Source organism: Neodiprion virginianus, chromosome 5 (assembly GCF_021901495.1).
Source record: "Neodiprion virginianus isolate iyNeoVirg1 chromosome 5, iyNeoVirg1.1, whole genome shotgun sequence".
NCBI lineage: Eukaryota > Metazoa > Arthropoda > Insecta > Hymenoptera > Diprionidae > Neodiprion > Neodiprion virginianus.
The window spans coordinates 22,626,002-22,647,593 of record NC_060881.1 but is presented as its reverse complement, the minus strand read 5'-3'; the positions used below and the strand labels follow the sequence as shown (position 1 = coordinate 22,647,593).

At 33.8% G+C, this 21,592-nt stretch overlaps 1 protein-coding gene and 1 long non-coding RNA gene across 12 annotated transcripts in view; one reads left to right on the top strand and one right to left on the bottom strand.

Annotated features, from left to right (window-relative positions):
• The window catches only part of LOC124305832 (protein tramtrack, alpha isoform), a 55,295-nt gene that overhangs the window by 22,476 nt on the left and 11,227 nt on the right, over positions 1-21,592 (top strand). The window contains exon 5 of one of the 11 annotated variants that reach the window (XM_046765727.1): positions 18,146-19,704. The exons of 9 other annotated variants lie outside the window; for them this stretch is intronic. In XM_046765727.1, coding sequence (XP_046621683.1) covers positions 18,146-18,774 — 629 coding nt within the window. In that variant the 3' untranslated portion in view covers positions 18,775-19,704. Of the gene's footprint in view, positions 1-951; positions 2,948-18,145; positions 19,705-21,592 lie in introns of those variants that run through there. One more of the 11 variants, XM_046765729.1, reaches the window with a different exon arrangement.
• Positions 12,869-17,741, bottom strand: LOC124305833 (uncharacterized). The gene is made up of 2 exons (XR_006908459.1): positions 17,705-17,741; positions 12,869-12,972 (listed from the first exon to the last, which is right to left on the bottom strand). It is a non-coding gene; the product is annotated as an uncharacterized LOC124305833 (long non-coding RNA).

Here is a 21,592-nt window from a genome sequence, read left to right as displayed (position 1 = left end):
GTCGAGTTATAAAGAGAAAGAAAAAATGCGAACTACAGAGAAACAGAAAAAAGTGTGTGAGAGAGAGCGAGAGAGAGAGAGAGAGAGAGAGATAGATAGATAGATAGAGAGAGAGAGAAAGAAGTAGCTTTTCTGTATTAGTCGAGGAGGATCAGAGAGGGAAAGTTTAAACTGGAAAAAAAAAAAAAAACTTGTAACATTAAATGATAATCTGATTTATATCAAAGAAAGAGAAAAATATTTAAGGCAAATTTAACGAAGGAACGAAATGAAAAAAAAAAGAAAGGAAAGAAAATGTAATAAAATTAAACAAAATTAAAGGAAAGAAAGAAACACATGTGGAGTAATAAGCACAGTAACTTTTGCTGGCTCTACCCTTCCTTTTGCTTCCCCCCACAAATTACTTAATTTATATATTTGATTTATTTTTTTATTTTTTCTAATTGATTTGTTTACATATTTATTATTGAAATTTTTACATTATTATACAGTGGTCTTTATTAAAAGAATATGAATCTGTATATGCGTTTACACATACGAAGACAACCGATCGTCTAGTAACGAGAAAAGAGAAGGAATAAAATTTTATTTCGAACAACCAATAAGCTAAAGGAATCAACCGTGCACGTCTTTTTGCACAAAAATACTCGTATTACGAAATTTCTGTCCCTCGAGTAAAATCATAATGTAGTAGTACCAGTAGATAAACGAGAGTCAAGGAATGATTCTTTCCATTTGACCATCGGTCGGAAACGTGTTCAAGTATCGAGCATCTGTAATTTTCGATTATTGGAAGAATTTTCAAAGTTCATTTCAACCGTGGGGTGAGGAATCGCGGGGTGTGTCTAAACGCATGTGTACAGATCCATTGCAAATGTAAAGATTGTTGGTCTGCATTATGTGGCGATGGTGCGTTCGTTAAAGACATATCAGTTTGATGAAATTTTGCAGAAATCGGTGAAGACTCGTCGACTGGTGCCGGCAGCGGGGTTCACACGCAGCAGCAGGCATCCGCATCGTCGCCGTCGATCCGCATAGACTTCGAGCGTTGCTTCCGGAAGGAATACGACGCGACGATAAGCTCGAAACAGCAGCAACCGGGAAGCGAAACTCATCATCAGCAGCTCCACCAGACGGCGGGGGATAATTTCGAGTCCGAGTCGTCGTCCGACCAAAAATTACAATCCAAAGATCAGCATAATCTAAGCAGCAGTGCCATATTCAACTTGGTATCGGCCGAGTCAGAGATAAGTCAAAGCGACTTTGAGAGTTCGTTCAAGGTCGAGAACGAGCGGTCCGAGGGTTCGGTTAGGGATTTTTGCGTCAAGGAGGGCGACGTCTATAGGTGTACCGTATGCCAGAGGACGTACACCCACATAAGCAACTTCTGCCGTCACTACGTCACCTCCCACAAACCGAACGTCAAGTACTATCCTTGCCCCGTATGCTTCAAGGAGTTCACGCGGAAGGACAATATGGTTGCTCACGTCAAGATTATTCATAGTTTTAAACCCCATCATAACCTCACCGCGAGCAGCGGATCTGGCGGCGCTGCCGGACAGCAACGGTAGAGGAGAGATATCCTCCTTGTCTCTACATAAGTACACACCCGCGCGCAAAACACTTTCTGACACACACCCACACACACACGTACACAAGGACAGAGCCTATGGAGTGCGAGATGGGTTCCCCCCCCCCCCCCCCATTCATACGAGATGCGAAAGGAGCATAATTTCTCTCTCGCCAATATTGCTATTATTATTATCATTATTATTATTATTAATATTATTGCTATCATTATTTTTATCATTATTATTATTATTGTCGTACGTTGAAGGGATCACGCGCAAATTCGACACACCCTCAGCCTAAACCCCTTAGCCAAATCTGGTCCCCGATTTATTTGTAGATAACAAACCGTAGGCGAGTTATAAGGACTGTTTCACTTTTCACAATAAGCAGCAGGAATATAAAATATGTGTATATATATAATATAATATATAATATAATATATAATATATATACATGTATTATATCGGGAGGGAGGTAGAGTTATATTGTACAATACATTACGGTACTTAATCGAGACAACATGCATCTTGAAAGATGAAGTATATTGATCAAATATTAGAATTGAAAAGAAATTCTACTTCACGGGTACCCTGTTGCGATTAGATTCAAAGGATACCGTAAACCCTTCAGCTTCGGCGCGATTTCGAAGAAAACGCGAAAGTTTTACTTTGCGAAATATTGATAAATTAATAAACGAGTAAGTAAATATATACATAAAAACAAAGACTATCCCTATCGTGATATGGATTACATATATTAGGTGAGTTAAGAAAAAAATATAAGGAAGAAAAAAAAATATCAATAATAACGATTCAAAATCGGATATATATAATACATATACCTTCGTATGTGCGTCGCTCGTGGGATTATTCATTACATGCACTGCAGCTGACCAAAGTGATAAATGATAATAAATGTTGAACAAAAAGAAAAAATGAATTTAAAAAAAAAAAATAAAAAAAAAGGAAAAAAAATAAGGGAAAAAACGAAATGCAAAAAAAATGGGTTTCTAGATTAAAGAAGCGTTGCAAATAGAAGTAAAATGATAATTGTAAAAGAAAAAATATGTATACAATATACATATATATATATCTGCATACATATAATGTGTCAAAACTGAGGGATTTCACTAAGTACATGTATGTATACATACATATAGGACATAGCTATATCATATAGATTAATATGGTTGATTTTTCACTGAAACATAAGTTTAAGAAAAACCAGTGTTCATGTAGTACCTATATAATATTTAAATTTAAAATTTAAGAAAAATTAGGTATCAGAAAAAATGCTAAAATGAGAGGAAAAAAAAAAAAAAAAAGTTTAAAAAAAAACAGACTTAGGGGATGTAGGTATTCAATTTAATATATCGCGAACGTTAAAAAGTTGAACTTGTTTTTTCGTACGGTTTTTTTAAAGTCGTTATTACGAAATATTATTCATATAAGATGCTCTGATGCATGGTGCGAGGAGTCAGGTGTGGTACAACGCAGCTTTTCGGACGAACCAATAGAAAAGTTCCCACAGTTGACGTCACAACAAACGGTCAATTCAAAGCTGTTGAAAGATTCAGAGATGGGCTGGAATGTTACACGTGAAACGTTGACTAAATTCTTGTGTCCACGCGTAGTGGAAATTCGAATAATTTCACCTCTCCAGCTCCCACCATGATTCTTACAACCCTTAACTAAACAATGCATTTATCAACGCTGTAGTTGAGGTTATGTTGTATTTTTTACGCGTGCATGCGCGTGCGCTGTAGGCTAACCGTGACTCGCCGTGACGTCAACTGGCGGATTGCGCGACCTTGTACGAAAATTGGTCCTCTATTGGAACACAACGTACTCCTTACACTATGCTCCGATACACGTGCTGGAACTCCGATTCCGACGTACCTGATTTCGCAATGTGGGGGGTCTACGCAATACCGATTTTTTCATCACCAGAGGTCCCATGCTGTGGTCGAAATCGGGGTTTCGGTGTACCTACGTACAATGGGCAGGTACAATAATATTAGAGGAAACAGGCGACGATAGATAATTAGAGAACAAGTTATGGAAAGGAAGAGAGAAGAAAACTCTTTAGGTGGCTTAAAATTAACCACGTGGCAGTAATGCATACATAGGTAGGCATGGTGAGCGCGTGTGCTTCGTGTACGTTGCTCGCAATACATAGTATAGTGACGCACCTTGAGAGTGAGAGAAAGAGATAAACATTGGAAACTTGACGTTTCGTTTTGTGCCACGATAAGGGGAGACGACGTCGTTGCTGCGTAGAATTGATTTTATTTGAATACCGCGTGTACTTTGTATACCTGTTAGATCTGAACTCGGACACGATGCGGGTGTAATGAATAAGTTATCATTGTAATCTACAAAAGTTGAATGTTCGTTCTACACCTTTCACATTAAGATTCTCTCTCCTGTACAAATATTTTATCTACCTACGTATCTATCCCCTCTCTCAATCTCTTTTTCTCACTCTCATGGTGCATTATTATCAGAAGAGTACGACAGAAAGGTGGATTTTCGAAATGGGAGGGTATAAGGGAACGCAGCAAACAATCGAGCTTAGATATTGTAGATTATTATCGTGTAACGCAGAGGTCATACTACAGATATTTACCCGACCCTTATTATACGTATAGGGTTGTCTTATCCTTCGAATGGGTCAGTAATTGTATTCCAAAGTTGACGATCGTCCGATGCATCAAAGACTTTGCGGTTAATGCAACACACGATAATTAGTTACCGTATGTATGCGTATATTCAAAGCAAGTGTCGCATCGCGTTCCGCTTCTTCGACGATTATTTTATCACTACTAGTATCTTCTGAATTCTCTCTCATTACGACCTAGGAGAAAAAAATGTGCAACTGTTTTTTGAATGACAAACTGATCGCTAAAAAAATTTCTGATCGTATGACGATGATTTTTCATGAAATAATAATTATGGTTGGAGGGCGAGGAAAAGGGAGGCAGGAAAAATAATCATGGACGCGTGCGATCGTCAATAATTATTGCAGTGTGCGATGAAACTCGTACAGCAGTGTCCCGTATTCTTTCCGCAATGAATTGCAATGATAATATGGCAATGACGAGGACTGAACCGTAGTTGTAATAAAAATCATGAAATGAAGAAATTTAAAAAAATTCTAATAGTAACGAACAATGACCGTCAAAAACTAGGAAATCAAATAAATAAATAAATGAATAAGTAAATAAATATATATACATACATATATTATATATATATGTATGTCTTAGGGTTTCTCATAAGGGCAAAAAAAAAAATAAAATAATATAAACCAAACTCAAAACTTGAGGTTTGATAGAAAAAAACATTCTCGGGAAGAGGTGGCTTTGTAGCTTAAGTGGAAGCCGCCGCTCATTGGACGTTTCGAATTGTAACAGCCAATTAACGTCCGTGACAAACTTTTTGGAAGGAACAATTCGAGACCATGGGGATTGTATTTCAAATTTAGAGAAACAAAATTTCATTACATAAAATTTCTTTTTTATTCCCAATTTCTAATTCCTTGTAATTTCAAAATTAAAAAAAAAAAAGAGAGAGAGAAAAACAAGTACAGAAATTAGTAATAAAAAAAAAACATGTACTTAATGAAATTTTGCTTCTCTTAATTTGAAACACAATCCTCACGGTCTAGAATTTTTCCTTCCAAAAATTTCGTCATAGATGTCAAGAGGCTGTTGTAATTAGAAACACTTAGGCCACAGAGCACTCCCTACGCAAGAATTACGTTTTTCTATCAAAACTCAAGTTTTAAGGGGCAGGAGTATGAAAAACGTTTTTTTTTTCTTTTTTCTTTTTCGAGACACCCTATAATATATACATATATACATACAAAATAAGGTAACCATTTAGACTGATGAAATGCAATATTGTACATATTGACGATCCGAACCGTATATACATATACATATATAGATATTTATATATGTGTGTCGGTGTTTGTGCGCGCGTGCGCAGATACATGCAATATGGAGAAGAGAGGTTATTCGATAAATACACGTGCACCATACCCCGAAGTAAAATAATGAATATATGTCTATTATATAGATGAACACGAATTAATACCATGGTAAAAAAAACAGCGCGCGGAAATATATTTGACAATTGCTTGGAAGAACGATGGTCGCAATTTTTCTTTTTCTTTTATACCAATGACAAACGCGCGAGAACAGAAAAAGAACCAGGCGTATTTTCCTGTGAATGTGTATCTGGCATGATTCCGCGCACCCTCGACAAAACCAGGGATTAATAATTGTTTGTAATCATTACCATTGCTCCTTAAAATTTTATACCCGATCGTCATAATTTCCCATCTTCAAAGACTGCAGCGGCACACGGTGTTGATACTGGGCACGAAGACGGTATGGTCTGGAACATACGGACTTGTTAGGTAGTCAAGGTGGCGATTAATACGACTTACTTACGATTAGACGACCCAGGCCTGCGTACGCGCGTGTAACGCCTATTATATTATACCTACGTAGTACATTATATGCAATGTATACATATGTATGTATATACACACACGCATATATACGACACCAAATATTATATACCTATGTAACGAGGTAGTATTTACCTGCAGGCACTGACACATTGGATAGACTGATATATGGATATAACGCGGGGACTTTGCTATTAGCTTAGAAATCCGGTATAATATCTAACAATAAATAGAAATCAATCTATTAATCACCGGAAGCGGTAACGCGATCACAGATTGTAATACACATGTTAGACTGTTTTAAATTAGAGCAACGTTATTATTTTTATTTACTTTTTTTTTTTTTTTTTTTATCAGCCGGAATCTGGGTCTAAGTATTCGTTTTTGCTGTACAAAAAAATCCTTCCGAAACACAGGGTTATTAGATCAAGTCATATCAAGAGCGTATTATGTCTTTTCCCCATTTGAATAACGTTTGAAAAAATTTCATAGACGCCATCTTGGAGATGATTGAATTATCTTCAAAACTTATAGCGAACTTTTCTTTACGCGTCGACAATACCGGAAATCAGATATTAGCGAGAGCAGGCATTTTCGTATCTTTTGTTGAAAAACAACAATAGCATGTCACTATTTATATTAAAATTGCGCCAGTCCCATTGTTCAAACCACATTACACGATTATTTTTACAAATGGAAAAGAACCACGCGAACATAGCATTAGTAGAAAAACCTCTTCTACGCGTGAGTTAAATTATTCCTTCAGCTTGGGAAAATTTTCAGTTCAGTCAAAATTAACAATATATATATATCCTTCTTCGGGAGAAAAAAAACATTAGATAAAAATATTGCCCTATTATGAAACAGTCCAGCGCACACATATTCACACACAGACACACATTAACCAGGCTACTTTCCATATATACTTACTTTATAATAAATAAAAGCCCGCACTCGTCTTGCGTATATGTCTATTATACATCTTACAATTAGGAATACTTTAACACTTCGGAGCCTTCTTCATTTTCCGATCGTTCCAATCATTTGAATATCTATTACACACACACACACACACGCACGCACGCATACACACACAGAAGTCAAGCAGAAAATTTCGCACACAACAAGAATCAATAGTGCAGCATTTATATACGTGCGGGGATTGACAATTTTCAAAAATATTACAAACCAACCTACATTACATTGATACACAAATTGCACCCTTTGTTAATAAATAATACAAGACGACGAAATGGGTGCAATATCTTTTGTCACTCATTCTTTCTAACATCATGTATTTATTCTTTTCTTCTATCGACTAAATCGAAGTCAACAAAGTTTCGCGTTCCGGATAAAAACGTAGAAATGAACGGTGCCAATAATAATAATAATAAAAACAACAACAACAACAACAACACCAACAACAACAACCACAACAACAACAACAACAACAACAACAACAACAACAACAACAACAACAACAACAACAACAATAACAATAATAACCATAATAATACTAATGTTAAAAAAATAGAACGGAAAATGAAAACCAAATATCTATAAAACAATTTGTCACCAATATTGTACTTCAAACTATACGTCATATTATATAGATATGTACTTGAAATCGCGTGCGATGGTATAAAAAAAAAAGAAAGAATAACGTCGTTAGACTTAGAGAAGAAATAAAAATGTATATATTCACATAATATATCAATGCATATAATGCATCGTGTAGAAGTCGTTGAAAAAAAAAATAAATAAATGAAATATTAGTATGTCGTATGTGAAATTCCGCACTGCAGGGTTGCATCGGAATAACCGGTCGGGATCTCTAAGGGAATAGGGGGACCGTCTTAAAAAATTAAGCATCAACAATCAAATCGTGACAAATCGCTCCAAAGTGTTTACGTTTCTTTTTAAATAATTTATAGTATATATACTAAAAACACATACACACACAATAAACCCACGCAACGTATGTATATATAGATGTAAATGAGAATCACCCTGTCAATTATACGATTTAAATGATAAAATTGCAAAGTCTTAATAGTATAAAATTGAAAAAACGAAACAAACAAAATTCAGCAGTACATATTCGATATTTTGTTCTCTCGTCTGTCCACTGCACGTTACGGACCAATTTCGATAGAATGTATAGGTATACTGCACAGTGTTGTCGAACATATTGAACAGAATAGTAGGTACATTTTCCAACGTTTAGACGGACGGACGAATGAAGGATTAAATTAATTATGAATAATGAACAATTAGATAAATAAATAAATAAATAATTAAATAATGAAATAAATCGATAAAGAAAACAGATACAACAAACACATCATTATATGGTATAGGTTATATAGATATATGTGTTACACACCAACGTTGGTATATTTGGGGTGTGCGGGGTTCAAGATATAACGATGAGATGGCTATCGGAGTCCCGTTCAAAGGATGCTACATAGTCAGTCAATATAGTCTTTGTCCAACGCGTCAAGTCAAATTTAATAGAAAAAAAAAAACGGAATAAAAATATCAAAGTAAATAATCCCCCATCCCTCTTTATTTTTCCGCTACCGTACGATGTTCAGGCATATAATACCAATAACTCTATACCTTATGCGCATTTTATACATCATGCATTGCACAGACGCGTAACACGGCTCACTTGACAATTAACATGCAATTTTAGAAAATGATCAATTCCTACAATACCGTTTATACGCGCGCACACACACACACACACACATGCGTAGAGGGGTGGGTATGCGTGACTTATGTATACACTAAGAAAAAAAAAAAAACAAACTTCATCAAACCAGAAAAGTAATTTTTTAAACCTCCGATTCAAGAAACTATCAATCAGTTGGAACAACGGAATTGTTATATTTACGTAGCAATTGCGCATAAAGTTGATATTTCTTAACGAGTGTAAAGTTCCACTCGCATGAGTCAAGAAGTCATGTGCGCACGTGCCACGAATCCTATTTTCTGTGCTACCTCCTGTTGAAAACGAGAATATTTTATGGTACTTATGAGCACCAGTGTTCATAAAAACTACAAATTAGTCGATTTGTTGACTGAGGTAGCGCAGGTAAAGTAAATTGAAAGATGATTTACACCTCACGATGAGCCGTGCGTATTTGGTAAATTTGAATGCATACTTGGGACTGATATTTCTATTTATTTCAACAAACCAGCTTATGCAGTTCTCTCGAGTCTGACTGAACGACCATTTGAGTAATCCAAAAGTTGTTCCAATCGAAAATGGATGAAGTCTTGCTGTTAACAAATTTACCCTTAGGACTATCGAAAAAAATCGCTTAAATAATTTAATTCGATTCAAATTTTTTTTCTCAGTGTATTATTAATGTACGATATAATACTATACGTGGGAACAAGGTCAAAGACGCGGTAGGGCAAACAAAACAGACAACGCAAACAAATAAAAAAAAAAAAGAACTGAAAACCCAAGACAACAAAACATGGCAGCGGCTCGACAGCTTATATATGTATAATAGATTATATATGTATGTGTTCATAATGTGCATGTATGAAAACATTTGATAATCATTGAGAGGCTAAGACTAACATTTTAGGCGTGAGAGAGGCCAAACGAAAGAGGAAGACAAGCGAAACGTAATGAAATTGTTGAATTCTTTTTCTTCCCTTCTTCGTTCGTCGTTGTGCAGGAAGCAAAGAAGGGCAAATACGCGAAACAAAACGAGAAGAAAAAAAAGAAAAGAAAGAAAACAAAAGAAACGTTGTTCGTAATTTATATTGAACGTTAACCCTGTTACTGATTTACACACAGATTATAGGTACAATATATATGTATATATAATATATATATAAAAAACTTACTTAAAAAGAGTCTATGTAATATATAATATATATATATACATATGTAAAAACTGGGCATTTCACAACCGCACTATGTTTATCCAAATATATATAAATATACCTATACCAATTACCATATTGTATAAGGGCGAGGGGAGGTTGATGATGAAGAGGAGCGGAAAAAAAGAAGGAAAATGAGAAACAAAAGGGGAAAAAGTATAATTCGCTTTGCGAATTTAGGTATATTAAATCTTGATTAACACACGCGATAAACTTCTGTTTTCTTTTTTTTTTTTTTTTTTTTTTTTTTTTCCCTCTTTCCTTCCGTTGTAAGCAAATATCTGAGAATTATAAAATTTTTCATTGGGGATATGGTGATACTCTATAATTATCAATTATATTTCTTGTTTAATATGATGACAAAATTTATGCAAAGCGTGGTTGTTGGCGCGTAGGGTTTATTATTATTATTATTATTATCACTATTATTATTATTACTATCGTAATTATTATTTCTTCGCGGTGAAAGAGAGTACAGAGAGGGGAGGGGGGTTTGTTCACGTATTGTTAATTAATTGTTTATTGTTTTTCTTTGTTTGGTTACATGAGCGTTTACTATTTATGTTTATGGGAAGAAATGTTGCGAAGGTTGGGGTCCCGCGAGCGCGCCTTGAAATATAATTCAATATTTCTTTACGATACAAAGGAAAATTGAACAACAAGTAAGGATTTGTTTAAATAAATTAAAATACAGTCACTAACAGAATTAAGAATGTTATGTAATATATCATATACAACTGCTGCTGATGTTGCTGCTGCTGCTGCTAGTGCTGCAGGGGTGTTGTATATAATGGTTTGTTTCGCACAGCCTTTGCCAAGAAAAAGGAAGAGAGAGAGAGAGAGAGTGGAAGAGAGAAAATTAAAAAAAAATTAATAAATTAGAAAGTTGAAACAACACGATCGTAACAACGCGTAATTGAATTATGTATAAGAATATATTCATTTTAACGAATTTAAGGAAAAAAAAAATTAAAAAAAAAAAAAAAAAAAACAACAACAAATGTTCAAAGGGAAAGATATAAATATAAAATGAACAAAAAAAATTTTAATGAAAAAAAAAATCCCGAGGCTTAAAAAGCAGACTGTACTATTGGATAGAAACTTTAATATATACATGAAATTATATTAAAAGCATAGTTTATTATCATATATTATATTATATTATTAATTATTATACAATATAACAGACAACACGAGAAAACAAAATGAATGATAATAATATCGTATCGAATGTTATACTTGGAGAGAGAGAGAGAGAGAGAGAGAGAGAGAGAGAGAGAGAGAGAGAGAGAGAGAGAGAGAGAGAGAGAGAGAGAGAGCGAACGAGAGAAATGAAGATAATAAAAGAAAGAAATAGCCTTGCAGGCGTAATGATAATAAGTCGTTGGGATTTCCAACGCATGAAAATTATATGTTTTACAAATATGTAAGTAATACCGTATACATACGTGAGATAAATACACGTTGTAGCTGGACGTGTATGGGTTTCTGTTATGTATGGGTATTTTTTTAAGGGTCAGTGAAAGAAGATAAAAAAAATTAAAAAAATTACCGAGGGCAAAGAGAAATCAAGAAAAAGATCACATCAATAAATTGACACAAATTACTAGACCTGTATTTTGTAATCTTTCACGAAAAGACGTTGATAAAACTGACCTTTTGTAAAATTGAAGGAAAAGACGAATTTACTGTCGTATATAAATTTTTTAATTCGGCAGGATCGATTAGCGATTCGCGTGATTTGGTGCCTTTTCGAAAACAATATGTGAAATTAAATATATAACGGATAATTAGAAGAGAAAGAAAGAAAAATGAAAACTTTATCTTGTGTATTTTTTTTTTTTTTTTTTTTTCTCATCACGGAAAAACGTGCAGGTTGCGCAGGTGTTCTCAATCGCCGTCTAGTGCCAAATAATAATTGAATATATATTATATAGATAAAAAATTAATTGATTAACTAAATTAAACTAAATTAAATAATTTAGTGAATAAATTTATTACACTGTAATAAGAAATAAAAATTTGATGAATCATTTTGAGGTGAAAATTTGTTATACGGTGGTTATTGAATGATATGTATAAAAAAAAAAAAAAAAAAAAAAATACGACAAAAAAACCAGAAAAAAACAAATCGACAAAAACATACATACGTGTTATATCATCATCATCGTCGTCATCATTATTATTATTATTATTATTATCATTATTATTATTAATGTTGAATATAAATTGTATTAAGATTGTAGATACGTATATATACACGTAGAATGTGTATATATAGGTATGTAATTATCAATTGATTTCGGGGGTGTGTTTTTCTGACGCTGTGCAGGGTAGATTTTAGATAATATATTTTTACTATATATGCACTGATTGTTTAACTAATTGTACTACAGGTATATCATATTATATATATGCATACATAGATACACAAAATATGTTTATTATTTAGGTGTATATACATATACGTATAGGTATTTTCTATAGTATACCACAGGTGTACCGTAGTGATTATTATTATTATTATTACCATCATTATCATTATCATTATCATTATAATATCTAATTGATAATAAAACGAACAGTGTTCAATAGTAATATAATTCAAAGATTTTTTTAGAATTTCTACAGATATATATATATATATATATATATATATATATATATATATATATATATATATATATATATATATAAATATACATACATACATACACATATAGTTGTCAGTAGTGCGAATACTTGTAGGTATACGAGTATATACAACAAATTGTAGAGATCGTCGTATGATTACTACCGTCGTCATCTCCGTGCGACGTCGGATTCTCGTCGTTAACGAGAGCACCAACAACAACATTAACAATTATAGTGATAACAAAACGACAGACTGATCATTTTTCAAATTCTCTATTTTCATTTATTACATTTTTCGCGCACATAAAATAAATAACAAGAGGCATTAACGCTCGCTACGTTATTATATGTACATTGTACAGAGTGAATTGCTAACGACTGGATGGTTTAATGCGCATGCGCTGATATTATAGAGTAAGAGCGGGTTGTTTTGTCAGGATGACCAACATTTTTGAGGTTACACACATCTGGCGGCGACCTGTCATCTGAATTTATGAATGTTGGTAGCTTGTGATTACTATGGTTCGTTGTCATCATCGATCCAGTAAAGAAAACAACAAAAACAGAACAAATAAAAAAAGAAGAAATACATCATATACATGCAACGTAATGTATAATATATACCTTATACCTTATACACTGTGCACCCGTGTCGCTAATGAATGGCTTGAACCCAGCGGTAAAAGATGATGTGAAAGTGAAGAATAGTAAAATCTGTAACGATGAAAAGAAGGAAAGCTGCACCTTCGATATATAATACCTATTTATGTGTACGAAGCGATGCGAGGAAAAATTGGAGACAATCGGTCGATCGGTATTCCGAAGAGTAATATACACACCTACCTCGGTGGAAGGAATTAGAAAAAGACGTGGGAAAAGAAATGAGATAAAATCTAACGAAATAGAAAGTAAATTATTTATGATAATCACATCCGATAACAGTCCGAAATATATGATACATATTTACATAGGTATGTGCAATGTATATAGATGCATATAATTTCAGGTACGTAACTGCGCGTATACATTATATGATGATGATTTTCGACGATGTTTTTGTTGTTGTTGTTGTGGTCGTTGATTGTAAATTTTCAATATCGATTATCATCACTCTACCATACGTTATATGTTACATACGATATAATAGATAATATGTTATACTGTATGAGGAGAACTAATCGCACTGAACATGAGAGAAAGGTAACTACTTTAATAATTATACTAATATACCGGCATTGTTGTTTTTGTTGTTGTTGTTGTTGTTGTTGTTGCCGTTGTTGTTGTCGCCATTATTATCATTATTGTTACTATCATCATCAGCATAGTCATCATTTTCGCCTTCTCCATCGTGGTAGTAATTATAATTATTATCATCATAATCATCGTTGTTATTTTATACGCGAATGTGTAGAGTTTTATGTACGTTTATAATATTTTACGCATACATTTAAGGTATAAATGCAATTATGTAGATTGTTTTGTTTTCTCTCTTTTCTTTTCCCGGCATATTTTTAAATTTTCCTCAATGTAATATAATATTATATGCAGCCATATACATTATACATTACTAGATACATTATTGTTGTTGTTGTTGCTGTTGTTGTTATTGTTGTTGTTGTTGTTGTTGTTGTTATTATTATTATTATTATTATTATTATTATCATCGTCATCAATATCATATCATCATAATTGTTGTTTTTATTATACTTATTATCATTAGTAGTAGTCGCTGTAGTATCACATCATCGTCATCCTTATTATTAACTTTACAATTAGCCAAAAATTATTCTACTTAGTTTCCCGTTTCCTTGTTATTTCTACATAATGTATACATTGAACAAGGGGTTGTATTTATAACGTTTGTAATAACTTTTTTCTTCATGCCGCGTCAATGTTCAACGCGACTTATCGCATGGAAGAGGAAACAACAGAAAGCGAGTAGGAAACACGAAAGCAAAAGAAAAAAACAATCGATAGGTGGGAATTTTCATTTTGCATGTTGGGTATATTATTATTATTGTTATTATTATTATTATTATCATCATTATTGCTCCCGTCATCGTCATATGTATACATATATAGGATGTATAGGCCGTGACATTGTTAGCTAGCATGATCTATTTTTTTGATGCATTGAAGTGCAATATAACTCTATACTATTTAAGATTTGATTAATGTATGCATTATGCATATACATTAGGGCGATTCAAAAAAATCATTCTTTTTTTCGAAAAAAAGTGGTAGTGAAAAAATAATTCGAAATGACGAAAAAATAATGCCTGCGGGCGGAAAAATTTTTTACTCAAGTTTTAGAGGTGGCGCAAGTCGATTTTATGTATTTATTTAAGGTTTTTTTTTTTGTAAAATTTAGACAAGATCCTAATTGCCAGTGGAAATATATATTTTACGAAAAAACCACAAGACACCTTTTTTGTAGATTGATTTATTCTTAAAAAAAAAGCTATCTTGTTAAATTTGACATAGTTCAGTATTTCATGAGATATTTCTCGGAAACGCATTTTTTTTAAAGAAATCAACTAAACTTGGCGAGTATATTTTTACCCTTCAAGAAATTCTAAAAATCGAAAAAAAAGAAAATTGAAGCTTAAAGTTTGTACTTTTTACAGTGTGTTTTTCAGACAACTTTAAAAATTAGATCTCGATCTACTAGTAGATCTTTAATTAATTAAAAAAACAACCTTAAATAAATACATAAAATCGACTTGCGCCACCTCTAAATCTTGAATAAAAAATTTTCCCGCGTGCAGGCATTACTTTTTTCGTCATTTCGCATCGTTTTTTCACTACGACTTTTTTTCGAAAAAAATTATGATTTTTTTGAATCACCCTAATATACGTACATGCACGTGTATTTTTTCTTCCTCGATTGCGGACGTAAAAAACATGAACGAAATCACTGCACGTTTGGTTTTTCCTGCTACGTTCCTTGAACACAATTTCTCCAGCTCGATTCTGATATCATGCGGCTTTGAAGATTACTTACGAAACATAATATTATTTTCAAATATAAACTTTTATTGTTAGTATAAAATTCATCTATCTGTGTTTTCAACTACTTATCACAAGCTTCACTTCACTCAACTTATACATATTCACCGCACCTGCAAGTGTATAAGACATGAACCTGAGAAATTTATAATCGTTAGCAAATATCTAAGGTACCGTGTTGTGAAGCATTCCGCTTTTCAAATAATAAATTAATATGCCTTTCGTGTGACGTGCATTATCAGTACACGTAGTACAAATACAGAGAGCTATGATCATTGATTAATTATTGTATACATACATCTAATCCATATATATATCCACTATACATATATACATATATTGATTTAGCATGTATAAATATACAATATATATATATATATATATAAAAACACGAAGTCGTGCAAAGCCATTATCAAGGCCAGTACAAATTGTTGAACGAGTAATTTTGAGGACTTCTTCTCCTACTTTTATACTTTATATATTTACGAATCATCGCGTTACGTATTCAATAAAAATCCACCGCTATGTCTATCCATATTGTTAGTCACGGTGTTACAACAAATGTTCACGCATATGTACGCCCAATGCTGACAAGCATACCTACTATAATATAATACCTGTAACAATCGGTATAGAGAAAATTTTTACGAAATTTCAATCTTTATTATTACCAATACTCTTGCCGGCTGATATTCAAACTCGGGTAAAATTTTTACGAAACACAATTTCCGCGACACGTTGCGTTTGCTTTATACACCGCGATTAATTATGCTTTTATGCAATTTATAGCTGCTGTAGCTTAGTATGCACTTGAATTATATATCTGTAATTATATGTTCTCTTCTAGCTGAACAAAGTTCATTCTTTTTACATTTTCGATAATAATCGTTTCGTTCCCCCCCCCCCCCCCCCCCCTTATCCCCACTTACCCCAATTTTTATCCATCATCAGAAGGGAAATTTTTTTTTGACCGCCGTTCATATACGCAACATCATTTCTTCTTTCTCTTAAAACTCATTTGACACGTAGAAAAAACTACTCGTAGAACTCGTTCGTTGTTTACGTTGAGATGTTGCTTCAGACACCATATTATCATGATTATCATTATCATCATCGTCGTTATTATTAGGTTTCTTTTGACTCGACTTTGCGATGATTGCTATGGTTGTTGTTATTGTTATTATTATTATTATTATTATTATTATTATTATTATTATTATTATTATTATTATTATTATTATTATTGTTATTATTATTATTACTATTATTATTCAAAGTAAAATTTTGCTATACATATATGTTTTGTAGATAGGTTATATTATCATATGATTAATATTATTATTATTACCATCATTACTTGAAACATATACATATATTTGAGAAGGAGATGAAATATATGCATACATTATCACACATTATTGAAAAAAAAAAAAATGAATCCAAAAAATTGTTTTCTGATTTTACGTGAGTTTCATTTCCGCAGTTTCCCTGTTTTCTTTCATTTCACTTGTATTATTAAGTATAATCCTGAACAGTCCCCTACATACACATATAATTATCACCACATTACAATGATAACTCTTCATAGATCAATTGATTTATCTCATTTTCTTTTTAAATACACCGTGTGCATCAGTTCTCAAGCATGGATAAGCAAGTTATATATATTTTCACGTCAAGGTTTCGATAGTATATTATTTTCCTGCAACGAGAATATCCATTATGTCATAGGAGCATGGAGAATGTACATATATATACTTATAGATATATTAATTTTGATTCGCAGTGTATGATAAGTTACTACACGCATCTCACGTACATAGTCGTTGTATATTATACGCACACCTCGCGTGACATTATCACAAGTATTCATTTGCTCATTTATATTTTTTCGGTATTATTATGATTTATACAATTAGCAGCAGTAGTAGAAACGGTAGTACAAGTAGTAGTACATACCTTCTTTCTTTTTCACTTCACCCGAGGCTTAACGATATAAATTCGGTATTAAATTCATCCGCATTGCATATAACGTGTATCTACAGGCCGTATGTTTACCTGTGTACCATTACGCTGTTATACACGGTGAATTCCTAACGACTGCACGTTCCATCGTCTGCTAAAATTCGATACGCACGCACCACAATCAGAAAGCGGATATTTACCAGGATGACCAACCGTCGTGTACGTACGTGTTCGTCGCGATGTGTGTAACCTCAACATGTCGACAGTTGTCGGTTGTGCAGAACTGTCAACATTTTTGAGGTTATATTTATGATGGCTGGTTGTCATGGCAAACAGCCGCTCTCGAATAGTGGCGCGCGCGCGCATTAAATTTTAGCGGACTGCGGAACGTGCAGTCGTTAGGAATTCACTCTGTATATAAAATTTGTCGACCTTTTGAGACTTTGAATTTTATCCTTGAGTATAAAGTACGATAACGGCCTCGATCGAAACTAGTGTCGAAAAAGAAGAGAAGTAAAACAAGCAAGTTTGTGAAAAGTTGAATAACCGAGGGTATGTTTTTGGAATCTTTTCGCAGAGTCGACGCCGACGTCGAGCAGGACGACGGAGGGCGGTACGCCCGGTGCTGCGGAAGCATCGTCGAAGGAGAGTCACAGCAGCTGTAAGTCGGGCACGCCGACGACGACGGCGACGTCGAGTCCGGTCGGGGCGGGTTCCGGGACCGGTACGGGGACGGCGTCGACGCAGCAGCAGCAGCAGTGGGAAACGGCGTCGTCGGGAGGCACGACCCCCGGTACGCAGACGACGTCGGCTTCGACGCCGATGTCGGCTCCGTCGGTAAGGCAGGTTGCGAAGCGACGGATGAGAAGGCGCGCCAACTCCCAGTGCCAGGACCCGGCCGAGCAGCTGACGGAGATGTCGGTCAGGGGGTTGAACCTCTTCAGATACGCCTCGATATCGGAAGGTGTTTACCAGTGCACCGAGTGCGCGAAACTCGACATCCAGAAGACGTTCAAGAACAAGTATTCCTTCCAACGGCACGCCTTCCTCTACCACGAGGGGCACCAGCGGAAGGTCTTCCCTTGTCCCGTATGCGGCAAGGAGTTCTCACGACCCGACAAAATGAAAAATCACATGAAGACGGTCCACGACTGCTTCATGCCCAAAGATTGCGTCATGCCCTTTGGCTTTTACCTACAGCCTTAGCAAAGCCGACGGAAAGGGTGCTGACGTGGGGGTGATATGGAAACCGCGATTTCTTTCACGGCTTATATTATACGTGTGTGTATATATGTTTATAGATATATACGTGTGTATATATATATATACGCACACGCGCACACACACACGCACACGCACACGCACACGCACATACACGCTCTCACGCACACGCGCGCACAATAAATGTATATAAATTATTATTTACAACAACAAATTCAAACTAACGCTGTTATTATATATAGATTATCAATGTCAAACAATATATTTTATACACGATATCTTATTCATATTCGTTAGAGATGCGCGCACGCAACCCACACGTTCACACGCACACACACGTATACACACATACATTCTTATACGCGCGATAATGACGACGACGAACATGCGCGTGCTTTAAGCCAGCAATACCCGTACCTTTGTCGCCTGATTCCCTCCCTTATTACTTTTTTTTTTTATTCTACACCGCAGCGTTCGGGGTATCAGTCACTGCGATCTGGAGTAGTACTTTATATACTTGAATACGAGTGTTCGAGTACACCAATTGGACAGTAACGAGTCCCTTGCTCTTTACTTTCGGCGTTGCGACAATCAAGTGAAATTATTTTCCATTTCAAGAGCTTCCTACTAATATATATTATATATATATATATATATATATATATATATATATCATACACATGTATATATTATATACTTAGGCATTTACATACAGATTAGAATTGAAAATGCGAGAGTATTTGAAGGGAGGGGCGGCGAAATTTCAGCAATATCGAGCTCTGTATTATCTAACTTAGGATATGAACGAATGGATTGTGGAAACAACAAAAATGTCGAAAAAAACTAAAAACGGAATATATAACGCGTATCAAATACGTCCTATAATGTTTAGGGGTAAAGAAGAAGAACCACGTATTGTCTCTGTAATTAGTTAATTTATACCTCCTTCGTCGATATATATATACACATACATATGTATATATATATATATATATATATATATATATATATACACATACATATGCATATATGTTTATGTACACACATATATATATATATATGTGTGTGTGTTTATATATATATTCATGTACGTTGTTATTATTATTATTTTTTTTTTTTTAATATGATCATTATTAATAATATCTGCTATTATTATTAATATTATTATCTATTATTATCTATTATAAAATTTAAATAGTATGTTGTACCCATTTAGTAAGTTTATCATTATCATTATTATTATTATTATTATTATTACTATTGTCATCTTAACGCACGAGGATTAAGTAGTTTTTCGTTTTGTTTTAATTTTTTACATTTAATTGCACGCGCAGCGTGTGTAGGTAGTGGCGATTAGCCTCCAAATATGCATATAATGAGAATACAAAAAAAATTTTATCGTCAGATAGAGTCGACGGGTTCAGATATAGAAAACATATATGATGAATGTGATGATTACAAAAGAGAAAATAAGAGGTGGCAGAAGAATATTTGATAAGCATTGACGGATGAAATTATATTTTTCTTCTGCTCGAGTGATTCGTATATTTAATATTGTGTAATAATTAATCTACCACGCAATCCGTACTAAAACAAAATATTAATAAATTAATGGTTAATATTAAATATACCTGGCAATTAAATTGCCGTAATTAATGAAAAACGGGAAAGGAAGGGTGAAAAAAATTAAAAAATCGATTAGATAATACAAAAAAAAAAAAAAAACCAAACCGTGTACGATTTAACCTACCAGTTAGAAATCCTACAATAAACACATGCTGTGTATATACTTTCGGATGACGCGCACGTGTTACAGGGTGGATAGTTACGCACGTTATGAAAAGCGACACTGCGGTCTGCAAAAAGTAGACTGATGGTTAGAACAGAAAAAAAAAACGGAAAAGAAAGGAAAATCTATACTATTATCACTGTTACGTTTTTGGGGAACGACATGGTTTGATAGAGTTTGGTTGAAAACCGATTATCATCATCATCATCATCATCATCATCATCGCTGTTGTTATTATTATCATTATCATCGTTATCACCATAATTATTATTACCATTATTGTTGTTATTATTATTATTGTTATTATTATTACTATTATTATTATTGTTATTGTTAAATTTGTATATGATCTAAAAAGTCACTGAAAGGTAGTGATAACGAGACTAACAAATGATAATCAGTCGAGCATAAGAATAAATAAACAATTAACTAAACATGATAGATGAATATTTGAATACAAGCAATAGGGAAGGGAGCTGACTCAATATGAGAGAGAGAGAGAGAATGTGAGTGTGTGCGGGCCTCTGTGATTATTATTCGCAATTATGACAACGAAGATTATAACAACAACAACAACAACAACAACAACAACAATAATAATAATAATAATAATAATAACAATAATAACAACACTAATATTCTGAATAACAACAATAACATCTAGTATAGGTGACAGTTATGACAATGACACAATGATTCTAAAAACCTTTTTATTTTGTTAATGTTCTTAATCATCAATAGTGGAGAGAACTCAAAACGAATTAATAGCGTTTCATTATCTATATCGCACATCTATCCATTCATTCATTCATTCATTCATTTATCCATCTGTCCATCCATCCATCCATCCATCCATCCATACATACATCAATGCGCCACTGGATGTATTTACACGAATGTCAAGAATCACACACGACAATATATTATGGCACCGGGATTCGGTATGACAATTTATTCGAAGATATCTACACGATACAACATGCGACGAGGAACGAAAAATGGAACATCATTCAA